At 39.7% G+C, this 15,959-nt stretch overlaps 2 protein-coding genes across 5 annotated transcripts in view; one reads left to right on the plus strand and one right to left on the minus strand.

Moving 5' to 3' along the window:
- Nucleotides 1-15,959, minus strand: part of tns3.2 (tensin 3, tandem duplicate 2) — a 58,559-nt gene that overhangs the window by 31,718 nt on the left and 10,882 nt on the right. For 3 of the 4 annotated variants that reach the window (XM_004571739.3, XM_076875440.1, XM_076875441.1), the window contains 5 exons: nucleotides 12,470-12,574; nucleotides 6,871-7,830; nucleotides 2,836-2,963; nucleotides 1,559-1,667; nucleotides 1,404-1,472 (listed from right to left, as the gene is read on the minus strand). In XM_004571739.3, coding sequence (XP_004571796.1) covers nucleotides 1,404-1,472; nucleotides 1,559-1,667; nucleotides 2,836-2,963; nucleotides 6,871-7,830; nucleotides 12,470-12,574 — 1,371 coding nt within the window. The remainder of the gene's footprint in view (nucleotides 1-1,403; nucleotides 1,473-1,558; nucleotides 1,668-2,835; nucleotides 2,964-6,870; nucleotides 7,831-12,469; nucleotides 12,575-15,959) is intronic. The other variant, XM_004571740.3, reaches the window with a different exon arrangement.
- LOC101464301 (PH domain leucine-rich repeat-containing protein phosphatase 1) overlaps nucleotides 1-15,959 on the plus strand; it is a 57,329-nt gene that overhangs the window by 6,623 nt on the left and 34,747 nt on the right. The gene's annotated exons all lie outside the window — the stretch shown is intronic.

The following is a 15,959-nucleotide window of genomic DNA, read 5'->3' on the forward strand; positions in this document are numbered from 1 at the left end:
TTTGTCCAAAAACCTCTCATGTTCAGCTGTTTCCCACTTTTTCTTTGGTCATTTTAGCCTTTTTGTCCAGGGTGAAAGGAGTATCTGCCATCAAACAAGAGGACAGCCGCATGTAGCTATGATGATGTTTGCTAGTTCACCTTACATGCATTAATGTAATAACGTGGTTAGCCTACTCAACGTAAATTACACACGAACAACATTTAGCTACTCACGCAGAGAAGAACGGCTGCTGCCATCATCATCCTCATCATTTCTGCTACACTGGCAGGGCTAGGGGCCAGGACTCTATTCTTCGGGTTTTTGGGGGATGTTGCTCCGGGTCCGATAACTGGCAACCCACCCAACGTGCACAGTGTGAGGTCTCGCAGCAAGCTATCAAATACGGCGCATTTCTCGGCTTTTAAAAAAAACGCTATGCGTCGCCAGGTGTTTCATCAGTTTCGAGGTGTTACCTCCTTTGACAGTATCACAGTATCAGCTTAAAGCACTTGTTGCAGGCTGCTGAGTTTGCATATTTTGCTGTGAAGTACAACCAGACTTTTGACCGCTTCGCCTTGGACATTTTTAATCTGTAGCTCTGCTCTAACTGAACGTACGTACCTGGCCCCGCCTACTATCCTGGGAAACGTAAAATGATTGGCTAGAAGTGTATCACAGCTCAGGAAAAAAAAGCACCGAAATAAAGCACCGAAATGTGCGCTGCTTTTCGGTCTGGTTACTACCGTTTATGTCAGAACCGGTGCCATCATGGCACCGGACACCGGTACCCATCCCTACCTGTACATATAATGTGCGATTGGCCTTGAGACAACATCACCATGTTGCCTTAGTATGATTAAATGCTCATTTTTACTCATTTCTGACAGCACAATAAACTCCTCCAGCAGCTATGTGGTACGCAACTCCTTAAGCAGGATGTCCCAACAACAAAAGACCCTCCCCTCTCCCCCTGTCCCCTCCCAGAACAGGACATGAGTGGACATCCTGCCAGCAGTGGTCTCTTCCTCTGTTACCGAGAAACTATTATTAGCGGATATCCAGCATCAGCTGTCCTGCATGACAAGATATCGAAATCCTTTTGGTTTACCGTAAATAATATAAAGACATAGATGAAAATAATGAAGACAAAGGTCTAGAAATCAGGCATATATCTACCCTGACCACACACAAATGACCAAAAACAAAAGCCATGCCAGCATATGCAGCTAATAGCAACAAAGCATAGGTTAGGTATGTGTATGAGTGTGTGTTTTTGGTATCCTATGCCAGAAGGACATTCCAGCCAACTCTTGAACCCTGTCCAACAGCAATCAGGAGCTCAAGTGTTTGGATTGAGTGCTTTTGTCAGTAACACACTCATCTATGTTTTTGGTCTCTCACACACTCCTGGCAAAATGTACCTTGTGTCAAGCTGTGTTGGTCAAACTGCCTGCCTGTCCTGAGCTGGGAAAACTCTGAGAAATGTTTCACTGGAAAGAGAAGGAGAACACTGATAAGACTTGCTAATGCGAACACACCCACGAGCACAAGTGTTCATTCTGACATGATCTCTTACCATAAGGCGTTGGAGGAGACACTGGGAAGGCAGGAGTGGGAGGGACGATGTCAGAGCTAACTGTCCGTCCTTGATAGTCCACACTGTTGTATTTATAGAGATGTCCGTGCTATTTAAAAAGAAAGAAGTAAGAAAGAGGTATGAAAAAGGGGAGACAAGTAAAAAGCCCATTTTTCCCCACAAAGTCTTAAAAGATGACAAGACACACACACAAGCAGACATCAGTCTTGTGATCTGTGTGTGGCTGCAGCCTGTGTTTTGGTGTAAACACTTGGGCCATTCATTCCACCCAGCTGTAAGACTGAGTGCAAAACTAAAAGACTGATAATAATAATAAAAATAAGAGCAAAGACAAAGAAACATCAACATTAAGATGTAGACATTGTTTCACAATCAGGATCTCTTTATCTCCTTCTCTGTAACAAAATTGAAAGTGCTACATCTAGTAAAGCCCTGTCCACACAAACATGGGTAATTTGGCCGTTCACTAGTGACGAATGAAACACGTACTTTTGGAAAGAGGGCATTCATGCATTTTATGCGGTTGCCAGCATGTAGCATAACAACCACAGCCACTGGAATAACCCCAGACGTGCTTGTAAAAGAATGGGTCGAGTTTGACTACTGATTGGGCATATGCCTTGCATTCAGAAGGAGACACATTGACTACTTTTACTCAGGCATGCATTTTAAAATTTATAGCATGTTTCTAGGGTGATTACTTCAAAGAATGTAGCTTTTTGAAAGCAGATGATTATGCATGATCCAATGCAATGTTAGCTTTATAGCCAATTTGCTCATGCTTTTAGCTTACCCCTGCTTGATTTTGTGACCTACTGTATTAGATTTGCTGATTCTCTAGCACTGCTAATATTTTCTTTGCATTGTTTCAAATTAGCTGATGATGATTTGCTGCTTTTTGCTTAGTTCCATTGGTGATATTTTAGCTTTGCATATTCCATTTATAGTAATGTGCAAAGCTAACGTGATGTTACCTTTGTGTCACACTAGCTAATGCTATAGCTCAAATATTTTAGCTCTATTCTTGATAGTTTATCTGTTTCATTTAATGCTACATTTCTAATAACCCACTTACCATAGCTTACATCTCATTTCAGATTAAGCTTCTTAACTGAGGCTAGATCGTTGGCAGGTTTGCTGTGTTGTTATTTTATGTGTTATTTTATGTATTAAGGTTTAAATAAAATTGTTTTTACAGATATATCCCAGTATGTAGTATATATTTTACTAAAATGAAACCTAAAAAGTGTGTTTACCTGAGAGGGCAAGGAAGGACTGTAGCCTGGGGAACTCCTTAGGCTCTGATGTCCACCCTCTCTCCATACTGGACTATGATGACCAGCGTAATCTGTAACATCAGTGACCTGCTTCTGTTGTATCCAACCTGATTGGAAAGCAAAGTGATAACGAGGGTTGAGGTTGGGGAGGGCAGTGGTGTGTGAGGAAGAAAGGGAGAGAACAGACAGTCAGTCAGATTATGATCTGAAATGCAGTCAACCACAGATTCAAATTCAGTCATTCCTTTTTCTTCTCCATTGCATATGCTTAAAGTTTTGTCTATTCTAATACAAACAACACTGAACAGTAGTTGGACTTTATTCTGACCGGTTGCAAATTAAGAAAGAAAAGCTGATGACGGTGATTCCTCTTTGACGTGTTGCCTCTGACAAAAAGCTTCTATTAGTATACATGTATCAACAAAGCAGGGAGACTATCACAAGGGCAGAGCTTATATGACTAAGCAAGACTTCACTGTGACCAGATGGTGGAACATCGGGGCGGCTTCTCTGGAAACCATCTGCTGAAACAATCAGTTGTTCTCTTTTCAAATATGAGTGGATAGCCCCCTGAGCTGGATCTTATCTAACATCAGAAATACTTAAATGATCTTTCTCAATAAGTACAACATTTGTTGTATGGAACTATGAAGAGAGTATAGTTGATAGCTAAAGATTCAAAAAGAACCAAAAGTCAACCAATTGATAAGGAAGTATGAGATAACTACAATATTACTGTAACTTAAATCATCCTAAGAGCCTGCAACAGTTAGCTTAGTATTGGCCTCGCTGAGTGCACACAGCTTAGAAAAACAACTAGATACATCCTGAGCTGACTAACCAAATGTAGACTGTATGAAGCCTCTCACCATCGGCTTATTGCTTAGCGCATTCCCCTTTCCTTATGGTTAACCTTGCAGTTCCAGAAATCACATCACTTTAAGAAACAACAACATCCAACCTACGCACATCTGGATGGAGCAAAAAGGCAGCACTGCTTGGTTCTTTCAATGAACAGCTTTAAAGTCTTACAAAGTATTAGTCTTGCAAAACCTGATCTAACTCCACAGCTTTGTTCACAATGGTAGCGCTTGCCTCCCCATGTGCAAAACTCATCAGCAACCCACGCCACCAACCAACCATTCACTAGGTTCTTCTCTCATGTGTTGTAATAGAGGATTGTATCCCTGTTTTGGGGTTTTTAAATAAAATATTATAACTATAAATCAGTTACCCAAATTTGTTGACAGATATTTAAAGTCAAAGTGGTAGTGCCACAAACTGACATTCATGGAATGTCTACATTAAAGAACACAAAAAGTAAAAAAAAAGTAAGAAACAATTCCCGAGTTGCAAAAACAAAGCCAATGGTGATAGCTTCTGTCTTGACCTCTGCAAGCACTTTTCCTGATGAGTTTGTGGGCTCAGACACTCATTTGGGGTCTTTGTCCTAGTGAGTCAATTCCCATAGGTTCCCATATTAAAATGTATCACTTCGAAGCATTAAAAAGCATATCTACAGCTAAAGAAAGGGGGGACAGAAGGATCATGGTTGTTTTCACTGAAACAGGCACTGTTAAAGTTAAATTCTATAATTTGTATCTTTATATTTATATGTTTATGTTTACAGCACTGTCTGCAGCTTGCTAACATTGCTTAGTAACACTAGTACACACTGAGTACACTCCTTCCTCTCACCACAGCATGATCCCTTCTAGGTATGAATTACAGCAGTCAGAACACTGACACTGAGTCCAGAAATCAGGGTTTTATGCTGTGGAGATTACATCAGTAGATTACACACAGTTCTATATGTTTCAACCAAAGAAGAAAAATATTTTTACATGCAATTGTGACCACAAAGTAAAGGCGGATTTTTTTTTAAAACTATACTTGGGCAAATATTTTGGGATTATTGTAAGTTATAAAACAGTCTTACTCAACAGCAATCACCAAAACCACACCATAACACAGCAACCACAGACTGATGTGAGTCACAATACAGATATACTGTACATGAGATCACCCTCAGTTGTGGATTCATGTATAAACAGTGACAAGGAACACTGTGAGCTCAGCTTTCACTGTGAGTATTCATCATCTCAGAATCACATGAAAGCAAAGCTAAAGTGGACCAACTGAAACTAATCCAGTTACTGTCTGTCACACACCGGCGGGGCTGCCGAGGGAGCAGTGTCGAGTATCACTTCGTGCCCACCGTGTTTGTGAGAGGGCTATTCTCTTCTGAAGATGATGAGAGGGAGAAGGACAGCAAAGTGTTGTGTCGCAACTTCAAAAGCATTCCTGATTGCTCACACGTTCCTACCTCAACATTTCCACAGTAATTAAGCAAGTGAAGTGTTAGTTACAGATCAACCTCCAGCCTACTGATACACTTCATCAGCTACAAACATACATTTTAAGAACTGATATGAACGATTTAGGAGCTGTCAACCTTGCAAGCGCTCAAGTGTTGGGGTGGTCTTACATGAACCACTGGTGGATGATAACATCACTTGTACACTTAAAACCCACTGACCACAGATGACTACCAACTCAGTGGTTGGCTGGTAAATGCATTGAATTCTTTCCCATTCAGATTGCAAGTAATTGCGGCAACCATCTGCTCATATAGCGGTTGAGGGTGTTGCACGTTCAACCTCTGTGCAACCACTTTCAATTGCATTACACAAAGATTTCAGAGTTAAGCATGCCAGATATAAACAAGCCAATCAAAACTTACGCACCCATCAAGTAGTCTGCTGAGTTAACCTGTGGGGATAGGGCCACATCAAAGTCTGTAACTATTTAACGACAAGTAAATCAGTAAACCTTAGTCCTAAATCTGCAATAAGACTAAACTGTCTCCTGACAAATGTATAATATCTTAACTTTATCCAAGAGCATCTGACATTCCCATTTTTGATAAAATTAAATTATGAAAAAGGATTGTTTTGATTTCTTTCACTGGCAAGAAGTCGAGTATGTCTGTAACCACACATACCTTATTTATGTAACCTTTTATTTCTGCCTCTGTATATTTCCATTCAAAATAAGACAGACTGGAGGGCAAACACATCATTGCATAGCAAGCAGTGAGGGCCTGATTTTACACTGCTTACATAGCAAGAATATGTAAGGCTGTTTAATCAAATGCTTCCTCCTTCTCAGGAAATACACTTACAAACACACCTTCTGTAAGAAATGCAGATGTAGCTCACAACCAAAGAGTGCATCGGCACTGCAGGCAGGGTTATAAAAGCTTCCATGTGTTCAGACTGAACTGAGCTTAACGATATATAAAATACAAGTTTCATCTGTCCACAAGCAATTTTCACAGGTGTGGTAATGGTAAATGAACTGAATCTTATATAGCGCTTTTCTACTCAAAGCACTCTATACAACATGCCACATTCACCCAATCACACCCATTCACCCTTCTCTCTTTTCATACAACACGAACAAATGTGTATTGTATTTGCTACATCTGGCTTTTTAAAAATTGTTTTTATCCATCATTCTGACGTCCATCATTTGTCCTCTGATTGCCAAGAATCTCGAGAACAATTTTATAAAATGACCTATTCTGATCAGGTTAGATGTTAAAGTCAACACTGATGCTAATCAATATTTTTCACTTTTATAGTAGTATTCGCCACACTTCTATGTGTATAATAAGTAGAATTTCCATTTATTTGTTCACAGAATATATTAAACTTAATCTATGTTACTTGTTAAGCACCTTGGCATACCCTTGGTTTTTAAGTGTGCTTTATAAATAAAGTTTATCATTATTATTATTATTATTATTATTATTAATCCTTAGGGGAACATAGTTACAACTGTGTGGTGGTCTTTCACTCCAACACACAAATGTCGACCTCTAAAATGTCCCTCTGGTGTTGGAGATATCTCGGATATAAGAGAGGAATCGCTAAAATTTGAGGCTTCCCATTCATTGATGAATATATTACTTGTAATAGCTGATGTGCCATGCATTGTGTTTGCTTTTACCTGACTGATGAGTTCTTCCCTTGTTGCTGAGGCCATTGCTGTGTAGGGAAGCAGAGCGAGTTAAGGGGGAATAGCAGGTAGGAACAGGAACAAAGGTGGGATCCAAATCCAGAATCAGCTGATTGAGCTGCTCTATGGACTCATCAATGTCTGTGGATAAAGACGCTAGTTCGTCTTCTTGACAAGCTGACGTTTGTGTGGTATTAGCAGAGTGTATGTTCTGTGTTTTATCTATGATATGTGCATCATTCTCATGCACCAGCCCTCTCTGCACTGCTTCCCTGCTGCTGAGTCCTCGAGGTGGAGTGTCTGGAGCAGCCACAGATGCAGCCAGAGGTGGTGGCCTCCCTTTCTTTATCCTGCTCGACTTCCCATCCCCATCAACTGTAATGAAGTTATCACTGACAGCAGCCTTTTGTTGCTGCTGTACCCAGGAGTGCGTCAAGTACTCACTTTGGGCTAGATTCTGAGTTTTGGGCAGATTTTCGGACGAGAGGGAGCAAATACTACTTGAGTTCGGAATGTCTAGAGCAGGAACTGCACCACTATCTGCTTCATCCTCATCATCCAATATGTCAGTCTCCCTCTCGCTGGACGAAGCCTCTCCATTGATTGTGTGTCCCAATCCAGACTCATCTCTAGCTATCTCCTCCTTTCTTCCACTAGTTGAAGCCAGCTCAGTCATGACTTCCTGAAGACGCTGAGGAAGCTCAAAGTCCACCTCAGAGACCAGCTTCCCTGCTTGGGTGCACTTGTCCTGGTTGGCTTCTCTCTTCAGTCTGGCTCCAGTCAGCCCCTGTGAGGCAACAGACAAGCCAGAATCACTGCTGGCAGATGGAGCTCGGTCACTGCAACTACCACTGCAGGTAGTTAAAGGGAATGAAGCTCCTTCCTCACTACTCGTCTTCCTCTCTCTGCCACTCAAAACAATGTTTCCAGGGTCCAGGGCATGGGGGGGAGCTGTGGGTAGATGAAACAGAATTATACCATCAATTTTTTAAAGCAAAATAAAATAGAAAGTAATTTAGTCAGAGATAATATGGCATTCATATTTCTGACTTTTTTATGCCACTGGAGTTCTTAATGTTTAACTGCCATTACAGGAGAGTACAACAGACAACTGGCTAATTACCTCTTTTGAAGCAGATTTTTTTTTCAAATTGCTAAACTGTATTACGTCAGCAGCACAATCAGAGGACACAGATGTGATATTTCAGCATAAAATGGTCAAAGCTGCACTCGGACAACTGTATTTAAAGCTGAAAACAGCACCTTGGAATTGAACATATTCCTGCTACCGGTGATTCTGTGCCTGCACAACTACTGTACATGACTCATTACGGCAGACACACTCCATGGAGATAACACAGAGCCCCATTGTGTTTGCTGGTAGATGCATGTGTCACACAAAGGACGTGTCTTTCATAGACGTCTACCTTGGGTCAGATACAACCGATAGCATGGTCACGCACACAGCTTTTCTATCCTTTAACTGGGTGTAGCAACAAGAGAATATATTTGTCTTCCTGCAATTCCTGCAATGATATAGCTTCAGAAATGGGACAAATTGCTATTTTTTTGTCATATACGGTGCTTAACAAATTCATTAGACCACCTGTCATAAAAACAACAAAAAACTAATATGTTAGAAATCCTGTGTAAAACTAATAATGACTGAATTCATGTTTTATACTTTGCTGAGAAGTCACAAATTAGGTAAGTAAGGTTCATTCAGGTAGCGCTTTTCACAACAAAAGAGTGCTTTGCAATACAGAATGAGTGTAATTCAGTGTAACAATCATTACTGGTAGTTTTATTTTAGCATTAAAAATATTATTTTGATTTAAGAGCTTATCCATGCTGGTGGATTAACCACTAAAGTATTTAATATAGCAGCATATTAGATTTTCAATACTTTAAACATACTTTTATGTATAAAGTATTTATGGTTAGAACATAAAAGCAGTCTAATAAATTTGTTAAACACTGTATATCATATGACAGTAAGCTAGGTCTTTGACATTGTTATAGACCAAATGAAAATATCTGCACATTGTATCCGTGAAACACAGAAAACTAAACAGTGCTGTATAACTAAAAGAGCAAGTTATCTTCCAAAACAGGGTGCTGCACTTCGACAGGACTGCCCTGTATAGTAAATACAACAATACGTACAGTGCATACCAGAGCTGTATGAAGATAGCCTCTTAAGTCCAGAGAGGCAATAAAACTCAAATACCAGACATGCATGGTAAACCCTCACAGCTGGTCTAATAGCTCTCTCACAGAGAGATGCACACAGTTTCCAAACATGCTGCATAACTCCACAATTTACAGAACTTCATCACTTTAATAGAAGTAAATAAATAAATAAATGAAGTCGAGCTTACTTTTTCGACTGCTAGGAGTAAACTTTCACTGGCCCCACTGCAGACTAGAAACAGGATGGAAATGCTTTGCTGAAGCCTAACCACCCGAGTCACAGAAAGAGGAAAACAGGAACAGATGACAAGCAGAATGGAAAGAGACACAGGGACGAGGGTAGAATGAAAAGGATGGAAGTGAAAGCAAAGTGAAAAAAGATTTAGGCTAGCTTCTCTTCTTCTTACAGTGTTTGTAGTCCTCACTGTCTCTCAGGCTGCCACAGGAAGACAAGCAAAGAACATTCTTTCTCTTAAGGTGCTAAGAGCTCTCCAGTGTCCCCCCTCCTACTCTCTCTTTCCCCTCTCTCATGTCATTCTTGCACTCAGTCCCTGCACTATGAATCCCCGCCTTTGCCGTCAACACGTAATTCGCTCTGCTTTGCCTCCTTTTTTTTGCCCTCCCCCCTGCATCCTGTCCAGGCTGCGACAGGTAGGCAGAGAGAGAGTGCACTCATGCATTTTTATGTCCAAAGGGGAAACTGGAGAGAAAGGAAACTGAAGGGTGGATCATTCACTAGACTTGCAATCACACACACACCACACACACACACACACACACGAACACACACACGAACACACAAGTGGAAAAGTGTGTACAACACACATATTGCACTTTCAAGGGAAAAAAACACACACACCAAAAAAACAAAAACAAAAAGCAAACAAAGCATAAGGACCTTGAGCTCTCCAAATATGGAGAGGGGAATGTAAACATGGAGGCGGGCTTTGGAGAGATTGTCTGGAAAAGGGGGATGGGGACACATTGGACAAATTGCAACCTGTAACTTGAACTTGAAGGTAGAAAGAGTGAGATAGGAGATTAGATAAAGGAGACAAGAGGAAGGGAGAAAGTACAAGAAGATGAGGAGATAAAGTGAGGAGGAGTGTGTGGGAGGGCAAAGCAGAACCGTCTGTGATTGAAAACAATGTTCTTGCAAGTGTCTGTGCGGCTAACTGGCATTGCACCTTCATTACGCTTATGTATAACGTGTAATGCCTATTTGTTTGCATTCATGTGAGCGTGTGTCTATGTGTGTTTACATGCCGCTTGTAAAAGCTCTATCTAAATTACATGGCTGACCATGGGCAGGTTTAGCAAAACAGCTGGAACCGAAGCCTTAACCTTCCACTTACAAGTGATTGTTTCAGCTGTCTCGATTTTGAGGTCTTGTTTTGTATTGTTTATTTCCTGTGTGTGAACATTTATTCCACCTAATGTATAAAAAAAATTTTAAAAACCCACACCCGCCTCCAAAACACACAGCTCTGGTCTGGCTGCGCTCTCAAAGATTGGCGTTACACCCGTTCCCAGGAATGTCAAAGAGGCCTTTGTGACCACAACAGTTGTAAGCTGTCACACTGATGACCAGGCAATTACCCACAAGACTGGCCACAGCAATCTCAGGGATCTAAGGGTATTAACTACTACATAACAGCCAAAGGTACTGTAATGGAAAGGTTACCAAAAAAGCTACAAAACACACACAGATATATAAATATTTGACATATCATCACCTTGTAAAAAATTCTGGGATTGGACCTTAAATTCGAAAGATATGCTTGATGCAAATTTGCCAGGCGTGGTCTCTTCCATCTCCAGATTGCTTGGAAGAACTATGTTCCTTGGACCACTTTCTTAATTGCATTTTCAGCACAACCTTCAGACAGCAAACATCACCTTCTCTTTCAAATTGAGATAAATATTATTTAAAGGGTATCTCTGATATATTCCAGTAGTTTTCAGCAAATGTCAACAAAATACTTTTCTAGTCCATTTTTGATATCAACAAATCAGGGCACCATACATTGGTGCCTTGGGGAAAAGGCTCTTGGCAGGAATATGGCATACAGGGGGTCTCTATTTTGCAGAAGATTCAACTCACATGGTAGAGGCGCAGATAGCCATAAAAGGATTACAAGTACACAATTTAATAGTATGGGCTGTGTTAAAAGCTGGAGACGGAAAAGGATATAATATTGAAGGGGAGGTCATCGAAGTCAGAGAAGTTTTCTTTTAAAAAAGTAACAAGACAAAGTTACACCATTCCATTTGGATAAGCAAGGCCACCAGTCCTTGCCCAGTGAAATCTAACATTGGACATTACTTAAAAACAGATTAAATGAAAGTGATCACTTTTGTTTAACCTCAAACAGGATATTTTTATAAAGCTCCTGAGATACTTGCATACTGCTTTAAATTACTGTTAGTAGCTGTAATTGTGGCTGCAGTTGGCTGCTGTCGAGGGAAGCTGGCTTAACTCTGGCTGCATACAGAGCTACTGCAATCACTTTTTAAACCTCTGTCCTTCCCTAGTAGGCTACTTGAGCATTACTATAATGCTTGCTCTAGTAAAGGGTTATTTCACCAATTGTAAGCTTTTATTTTGCATTTGTTTTTCAACGCAAAAATATTCTTTACAGTCTTTGCTATTGCTATTGCTATTGGTGTGGCTGTATTTAGGAGGTAGAGCGGGTTATCTACTAATCAGAAGGTTGGTGGTTTGATCATTGGCTGCTCCAGTCTACCTGCCGAAGTGTCCCAAAGCAAAATACTGAATCCCAAAGAGCTCTCTGCTGTGTCCATTGGAGTGTGAACGCTCTACTTGGGTGTAGAAACAAGGGCTTGTACAAAGGTGTGTGAATGGGTGAATAATATAAATCACAAATTCTCACTTTGGACAAAGTTAACCCAGATATTTTTATGCTTTATACTGGTCTGCTTTATTTCACTAAAAGCCTTTGTGTGAACATGAGCACGATATAGAGGGATTATGTAATCCTAGATTTTGTAACATTGGACAGGGTGGCTGTAAAGCAGGTACTAAAGCTATCTGCCCATATGGAAATTGCATCTTTACTGGTTCACTACCTGCTTAGATGTGTGTAACGTTTTTTTTAAATGTATTTATTTTTACTTTTATTTTGCGACTATTTCTCTATCACAGACATAGCTTTATTGTTTTTTTCTTGTTGTATTTATATATACTATGTTAAAGCAGTGAAGACAAGCTAATCTATCTCCCAAAAGGGGTATTCAGATAAAATGTTATCCTGTTCAACCCTGGGTAATAATAAATTCAGAGGAAGTACAGAAATTCAAAAAACAGGAAAAGAAACTGAAAGAAGGAGAAGAATGTGGGGAATTTCTGATTAAGAAATATTAAAATACACCTCACCTGTTTCTAGACAAGATGTGTCCTGATAAGAGTCTCGTCTAACCAAAGGGTCCAAGGTGTCATAGTCCACTGTCACAGAGCGTCCATTGTGCCATAGCTCTCTGCCTGCACATGACAAACAGTGCTGGTCAGGAGTCAGTGAAACAACAACAAGACACACAAACTCAAACACTGGTGTTAGGGCAAATCCCCAACAGCCGATCCTGCAGCAAATCTGCTTCAAATATTGCTGTGAGCCTTATTTTGGGTTAGACTCTGATTTCTATCAGCTCATTAAGATTTGTGTGTCTGGATGTGTGTGTTTGTGAGTCCGGCTGTATATATTTTCCTGTGTGCACAGTATCTACAATCCAAATTCCTGTCGTGTGTGTGTGTGTGTGTGTGTGTGTGTGTGTGTGTATTGCTTCCTGTTGAGAGGAAAGGAGTGTGACTACAGTTGATGATGGCCAGTTTGGCCGGTGTGGTGTCCAACACTGCCCCCACCTGGCTGACCGATCATTTCATTCACAGGCAATGTGTCAGAGTGTGTTATTCTTCAGTTTGACTCCTGTCTTGTCTGCTTGAATTAAAGACACATTGAAGCCTGGTGCAGCCTTTTAATCCAAATAATATGAATATAGTCTTGCTGCATCAATTAGAGAGGCTACATGTTTGGATTTTTCAAGGTTTTTCACCAAACAAGAAAATAAAAGTCAGAATATCTGAGGGGTATCGCAGAGAGACAAAAACAGTAGTTCTCCAGGCATCTTGAAGGGCATTACTAAGCTCTTCTTTGGATCTTGGGTTCACTTTCAAGTGATAATGTTGAGGTCCAGGCTCTGGGGAGGCCAATCTATGACTGACAGTGTTGCATTGGGTGATTTTCTATCCAGGTATGCTTTTACTGCACTGGCAATGTGTTTGGGGTCACTGTCATGAACCTGAATTCCAAAAGGACCTGTTGCCACTTATTTTTCACTTAAAATTAATAGAAAATTGGCCAAAATCCAAAGCAAAGTTGGAGAGCTATTACTGAAAACCATTTTAAAACTTAGAACAAAGTCCAAATGTTGCCATTAGGTTGCTGACTGACCAGTCTGTAAGCCAAGCTGACTGAAGTTAAGTTATGATAGATATATTTCAGTGCTTAAAGATGGGTGTGATAAGTGACATTTTGGGGCATATCATTGCTGGTATGATTGCCATAGAAACACCCCCAAAAAAGATCTAGCATAGTTTTTATTAGCCATTAGCATGAGCAAAGCTAGCAATCCTTTACTAACTGTACAGCACAGCACAGAGCTCATTTTCTTTTTCATTTCCTCTTGGAACATATTTATAATGTGATTTGACTAGCTAACTGCAGCTCTGGAGCAAATGACTAAACATAGTTTGTTTGGATGGCAGCGCTGATGCTTGAAAAACTGAAAATGAAAACTCTAAAAGGTTATCTATATGTCATCAAGGGCTACACAACAATCAAACAAATTACAAGTAGGCATGTTGTATAGCTGGTTGCAATACTTGTCTAAGTGTCTTGTTTTATCATCACCATTGGATTTCATCTTGTCAAATTGTGAGACTTTGCAGGAACGCTTGGAAGTATACATTTAATGTAGTCCTTATGCTAGAGTTTAAGTTGTTTAAGTGTTCCCTCAGTGCTTTTTCTGTGTGGGCCTTCAGGTTATTCATTCTATAAAGTTCTTGTCTCTGTCTATATCTATTTCACTTCCTCTTTTATTTAGGTAGTCTTCTGTCTTGCATTTTTTGCTTCTTTTGCATCACTGTCTTGATTAATTTCAACCCTGCCTGGTTCCTTTAATTGTGTATTTATAGCCAATTTCTGTTGTTCTTTTTCAGATCATCTGTTAAGCTCTCCTCATCTGCTCCCTGTTCTCTGCAGAATTTTGGATTTTGACTTTTCCCTCTGTGGACATTTGCTTTACTGCATTACAGATTTAATTAAAGGTTAGTTTTTGGTTTAATCTGCTGGTTACCGCATTACCGCATTTGCATTCTTCTGATTCCACACTTCATGACAGCTCACAAACACATATACAAAAGCAAAGAGCTGTTACACAACAAAATGCACAATCAACACAAAGATTACTCATTTTTAGTAATTTAAACATTAAAAATGTAATAATACAGAGTTACTATCTAACTTAACATGGAAACTCTCATCGATATGTTCTTTGTAAAATTCCACTATTTTATTACTTTTATTGGTAATATATGAAAAAAGAATATCACAGTAGAGTATATCTTTCATGTTTTTTGGATTATCAATTTAATTCAAGAGTTAAGCTGTATGCTGACCCCAGACAAGCAGCTATCACCTAAACTCAAACAGGTAACAGGTAGCAGTAGGACTTTGTTGCTACCATTTCCAGTACAGTCGCTGTGAGGATGGCTGTGAAGTGCTCTTTGTGCTGCTTTTCAACTTTGCTGTTGGGGTTTGTGTTGATATAGAAACACTAAAAGAAAGACCTTGTGCGCCCTCATCCTCACGATAGAGATTTGTGTCAGTGTGTGGGACTCTAGCATAATTTTTGTACTGTTAACTAATAATTATACAACGGCGCATTTCATGTCCTGTTACAGAGTAACACTAAAGTAGTGTAAGAAATGACTTTCTCCAGGAAGTAACTGAATAATTTAACACATTAGTTCGTAATAATTAGTAAAGAATTATTACTACAATAATAACTAATGTGTAATGTGCACTTATTTGGAGTAATGACTCCGAGACTGACTCTGGATCTGGCATTAACAATCTAATCTAATCTTTTCTGTATCTTATTACTGATTTAAAGAGTAGCAAGACATATTTTCTCATAGCTAGTGTGGTGATATGCAGTGTGTTCTGTGACCTGAATTATAAATGCCTGTAATAAAGGCTGCAATCAAATACTATTTAAAAAAAAAAAAAACTTCCTCTGTTTCTGTAAGACACCAAATATTTCATCTCACTTTCTCCATCACTAGGCCAGTGAAATTTAAAAGACTGCAGCAAACAGTGAACAAGGAGCTGGTGATGCTAATGTTATTGGTGCTGTTCCAGAATTATTCAACTCCAAATTTGGAGTGGGGCTGAGTTGCAAAGTTGCTTAAAGGCACACAGAAACTGTGGGCAAGCTAAAGTGATATAGCATTTATTTATTTGTGAAATCCGTTACAAGGGTACAAGCTGAGCCAAAAGTATATATATATATTTAAAAAAAAGGCAAATGTGGTTTGGCAATTAAATCAGTGCAGGTGAGCTAGACTAGACTTGATCTAACAGTATGCTTGACTTCTAGGAATCTGTGTATGAGTAATGCTTTCATATGAGTAATTTCTTTCTACCCTGACACTAATACCCATGTGCGGTACTGACCCACTATGTCTATGCTCTTCTAGGGCAACTGTCATGCAGCGTTAACTTGGCACTAGTACATTCGTGAGTCAGATCAAGTTTTATATGAAGAAGAAATCTTTCGCTTGAGACCTGCAAATACATTTCTTTTAA

Source organism: Maylandia zebra, linkage group LG17 (genome assembly GCF_041146795.1).
Source record: "Maylandia zebra isolate NMK-2024a linkage group LG17, Mzebra_GT3a, whole genome shotgun sequence".
NCBI classification, from domain to species: domain Eukaryota; kingdom Metazoa; phylum Chordata; class Actinopteri; order Cichliformes; family Cichlidae; genus Maylandia; species Maylandia zebra.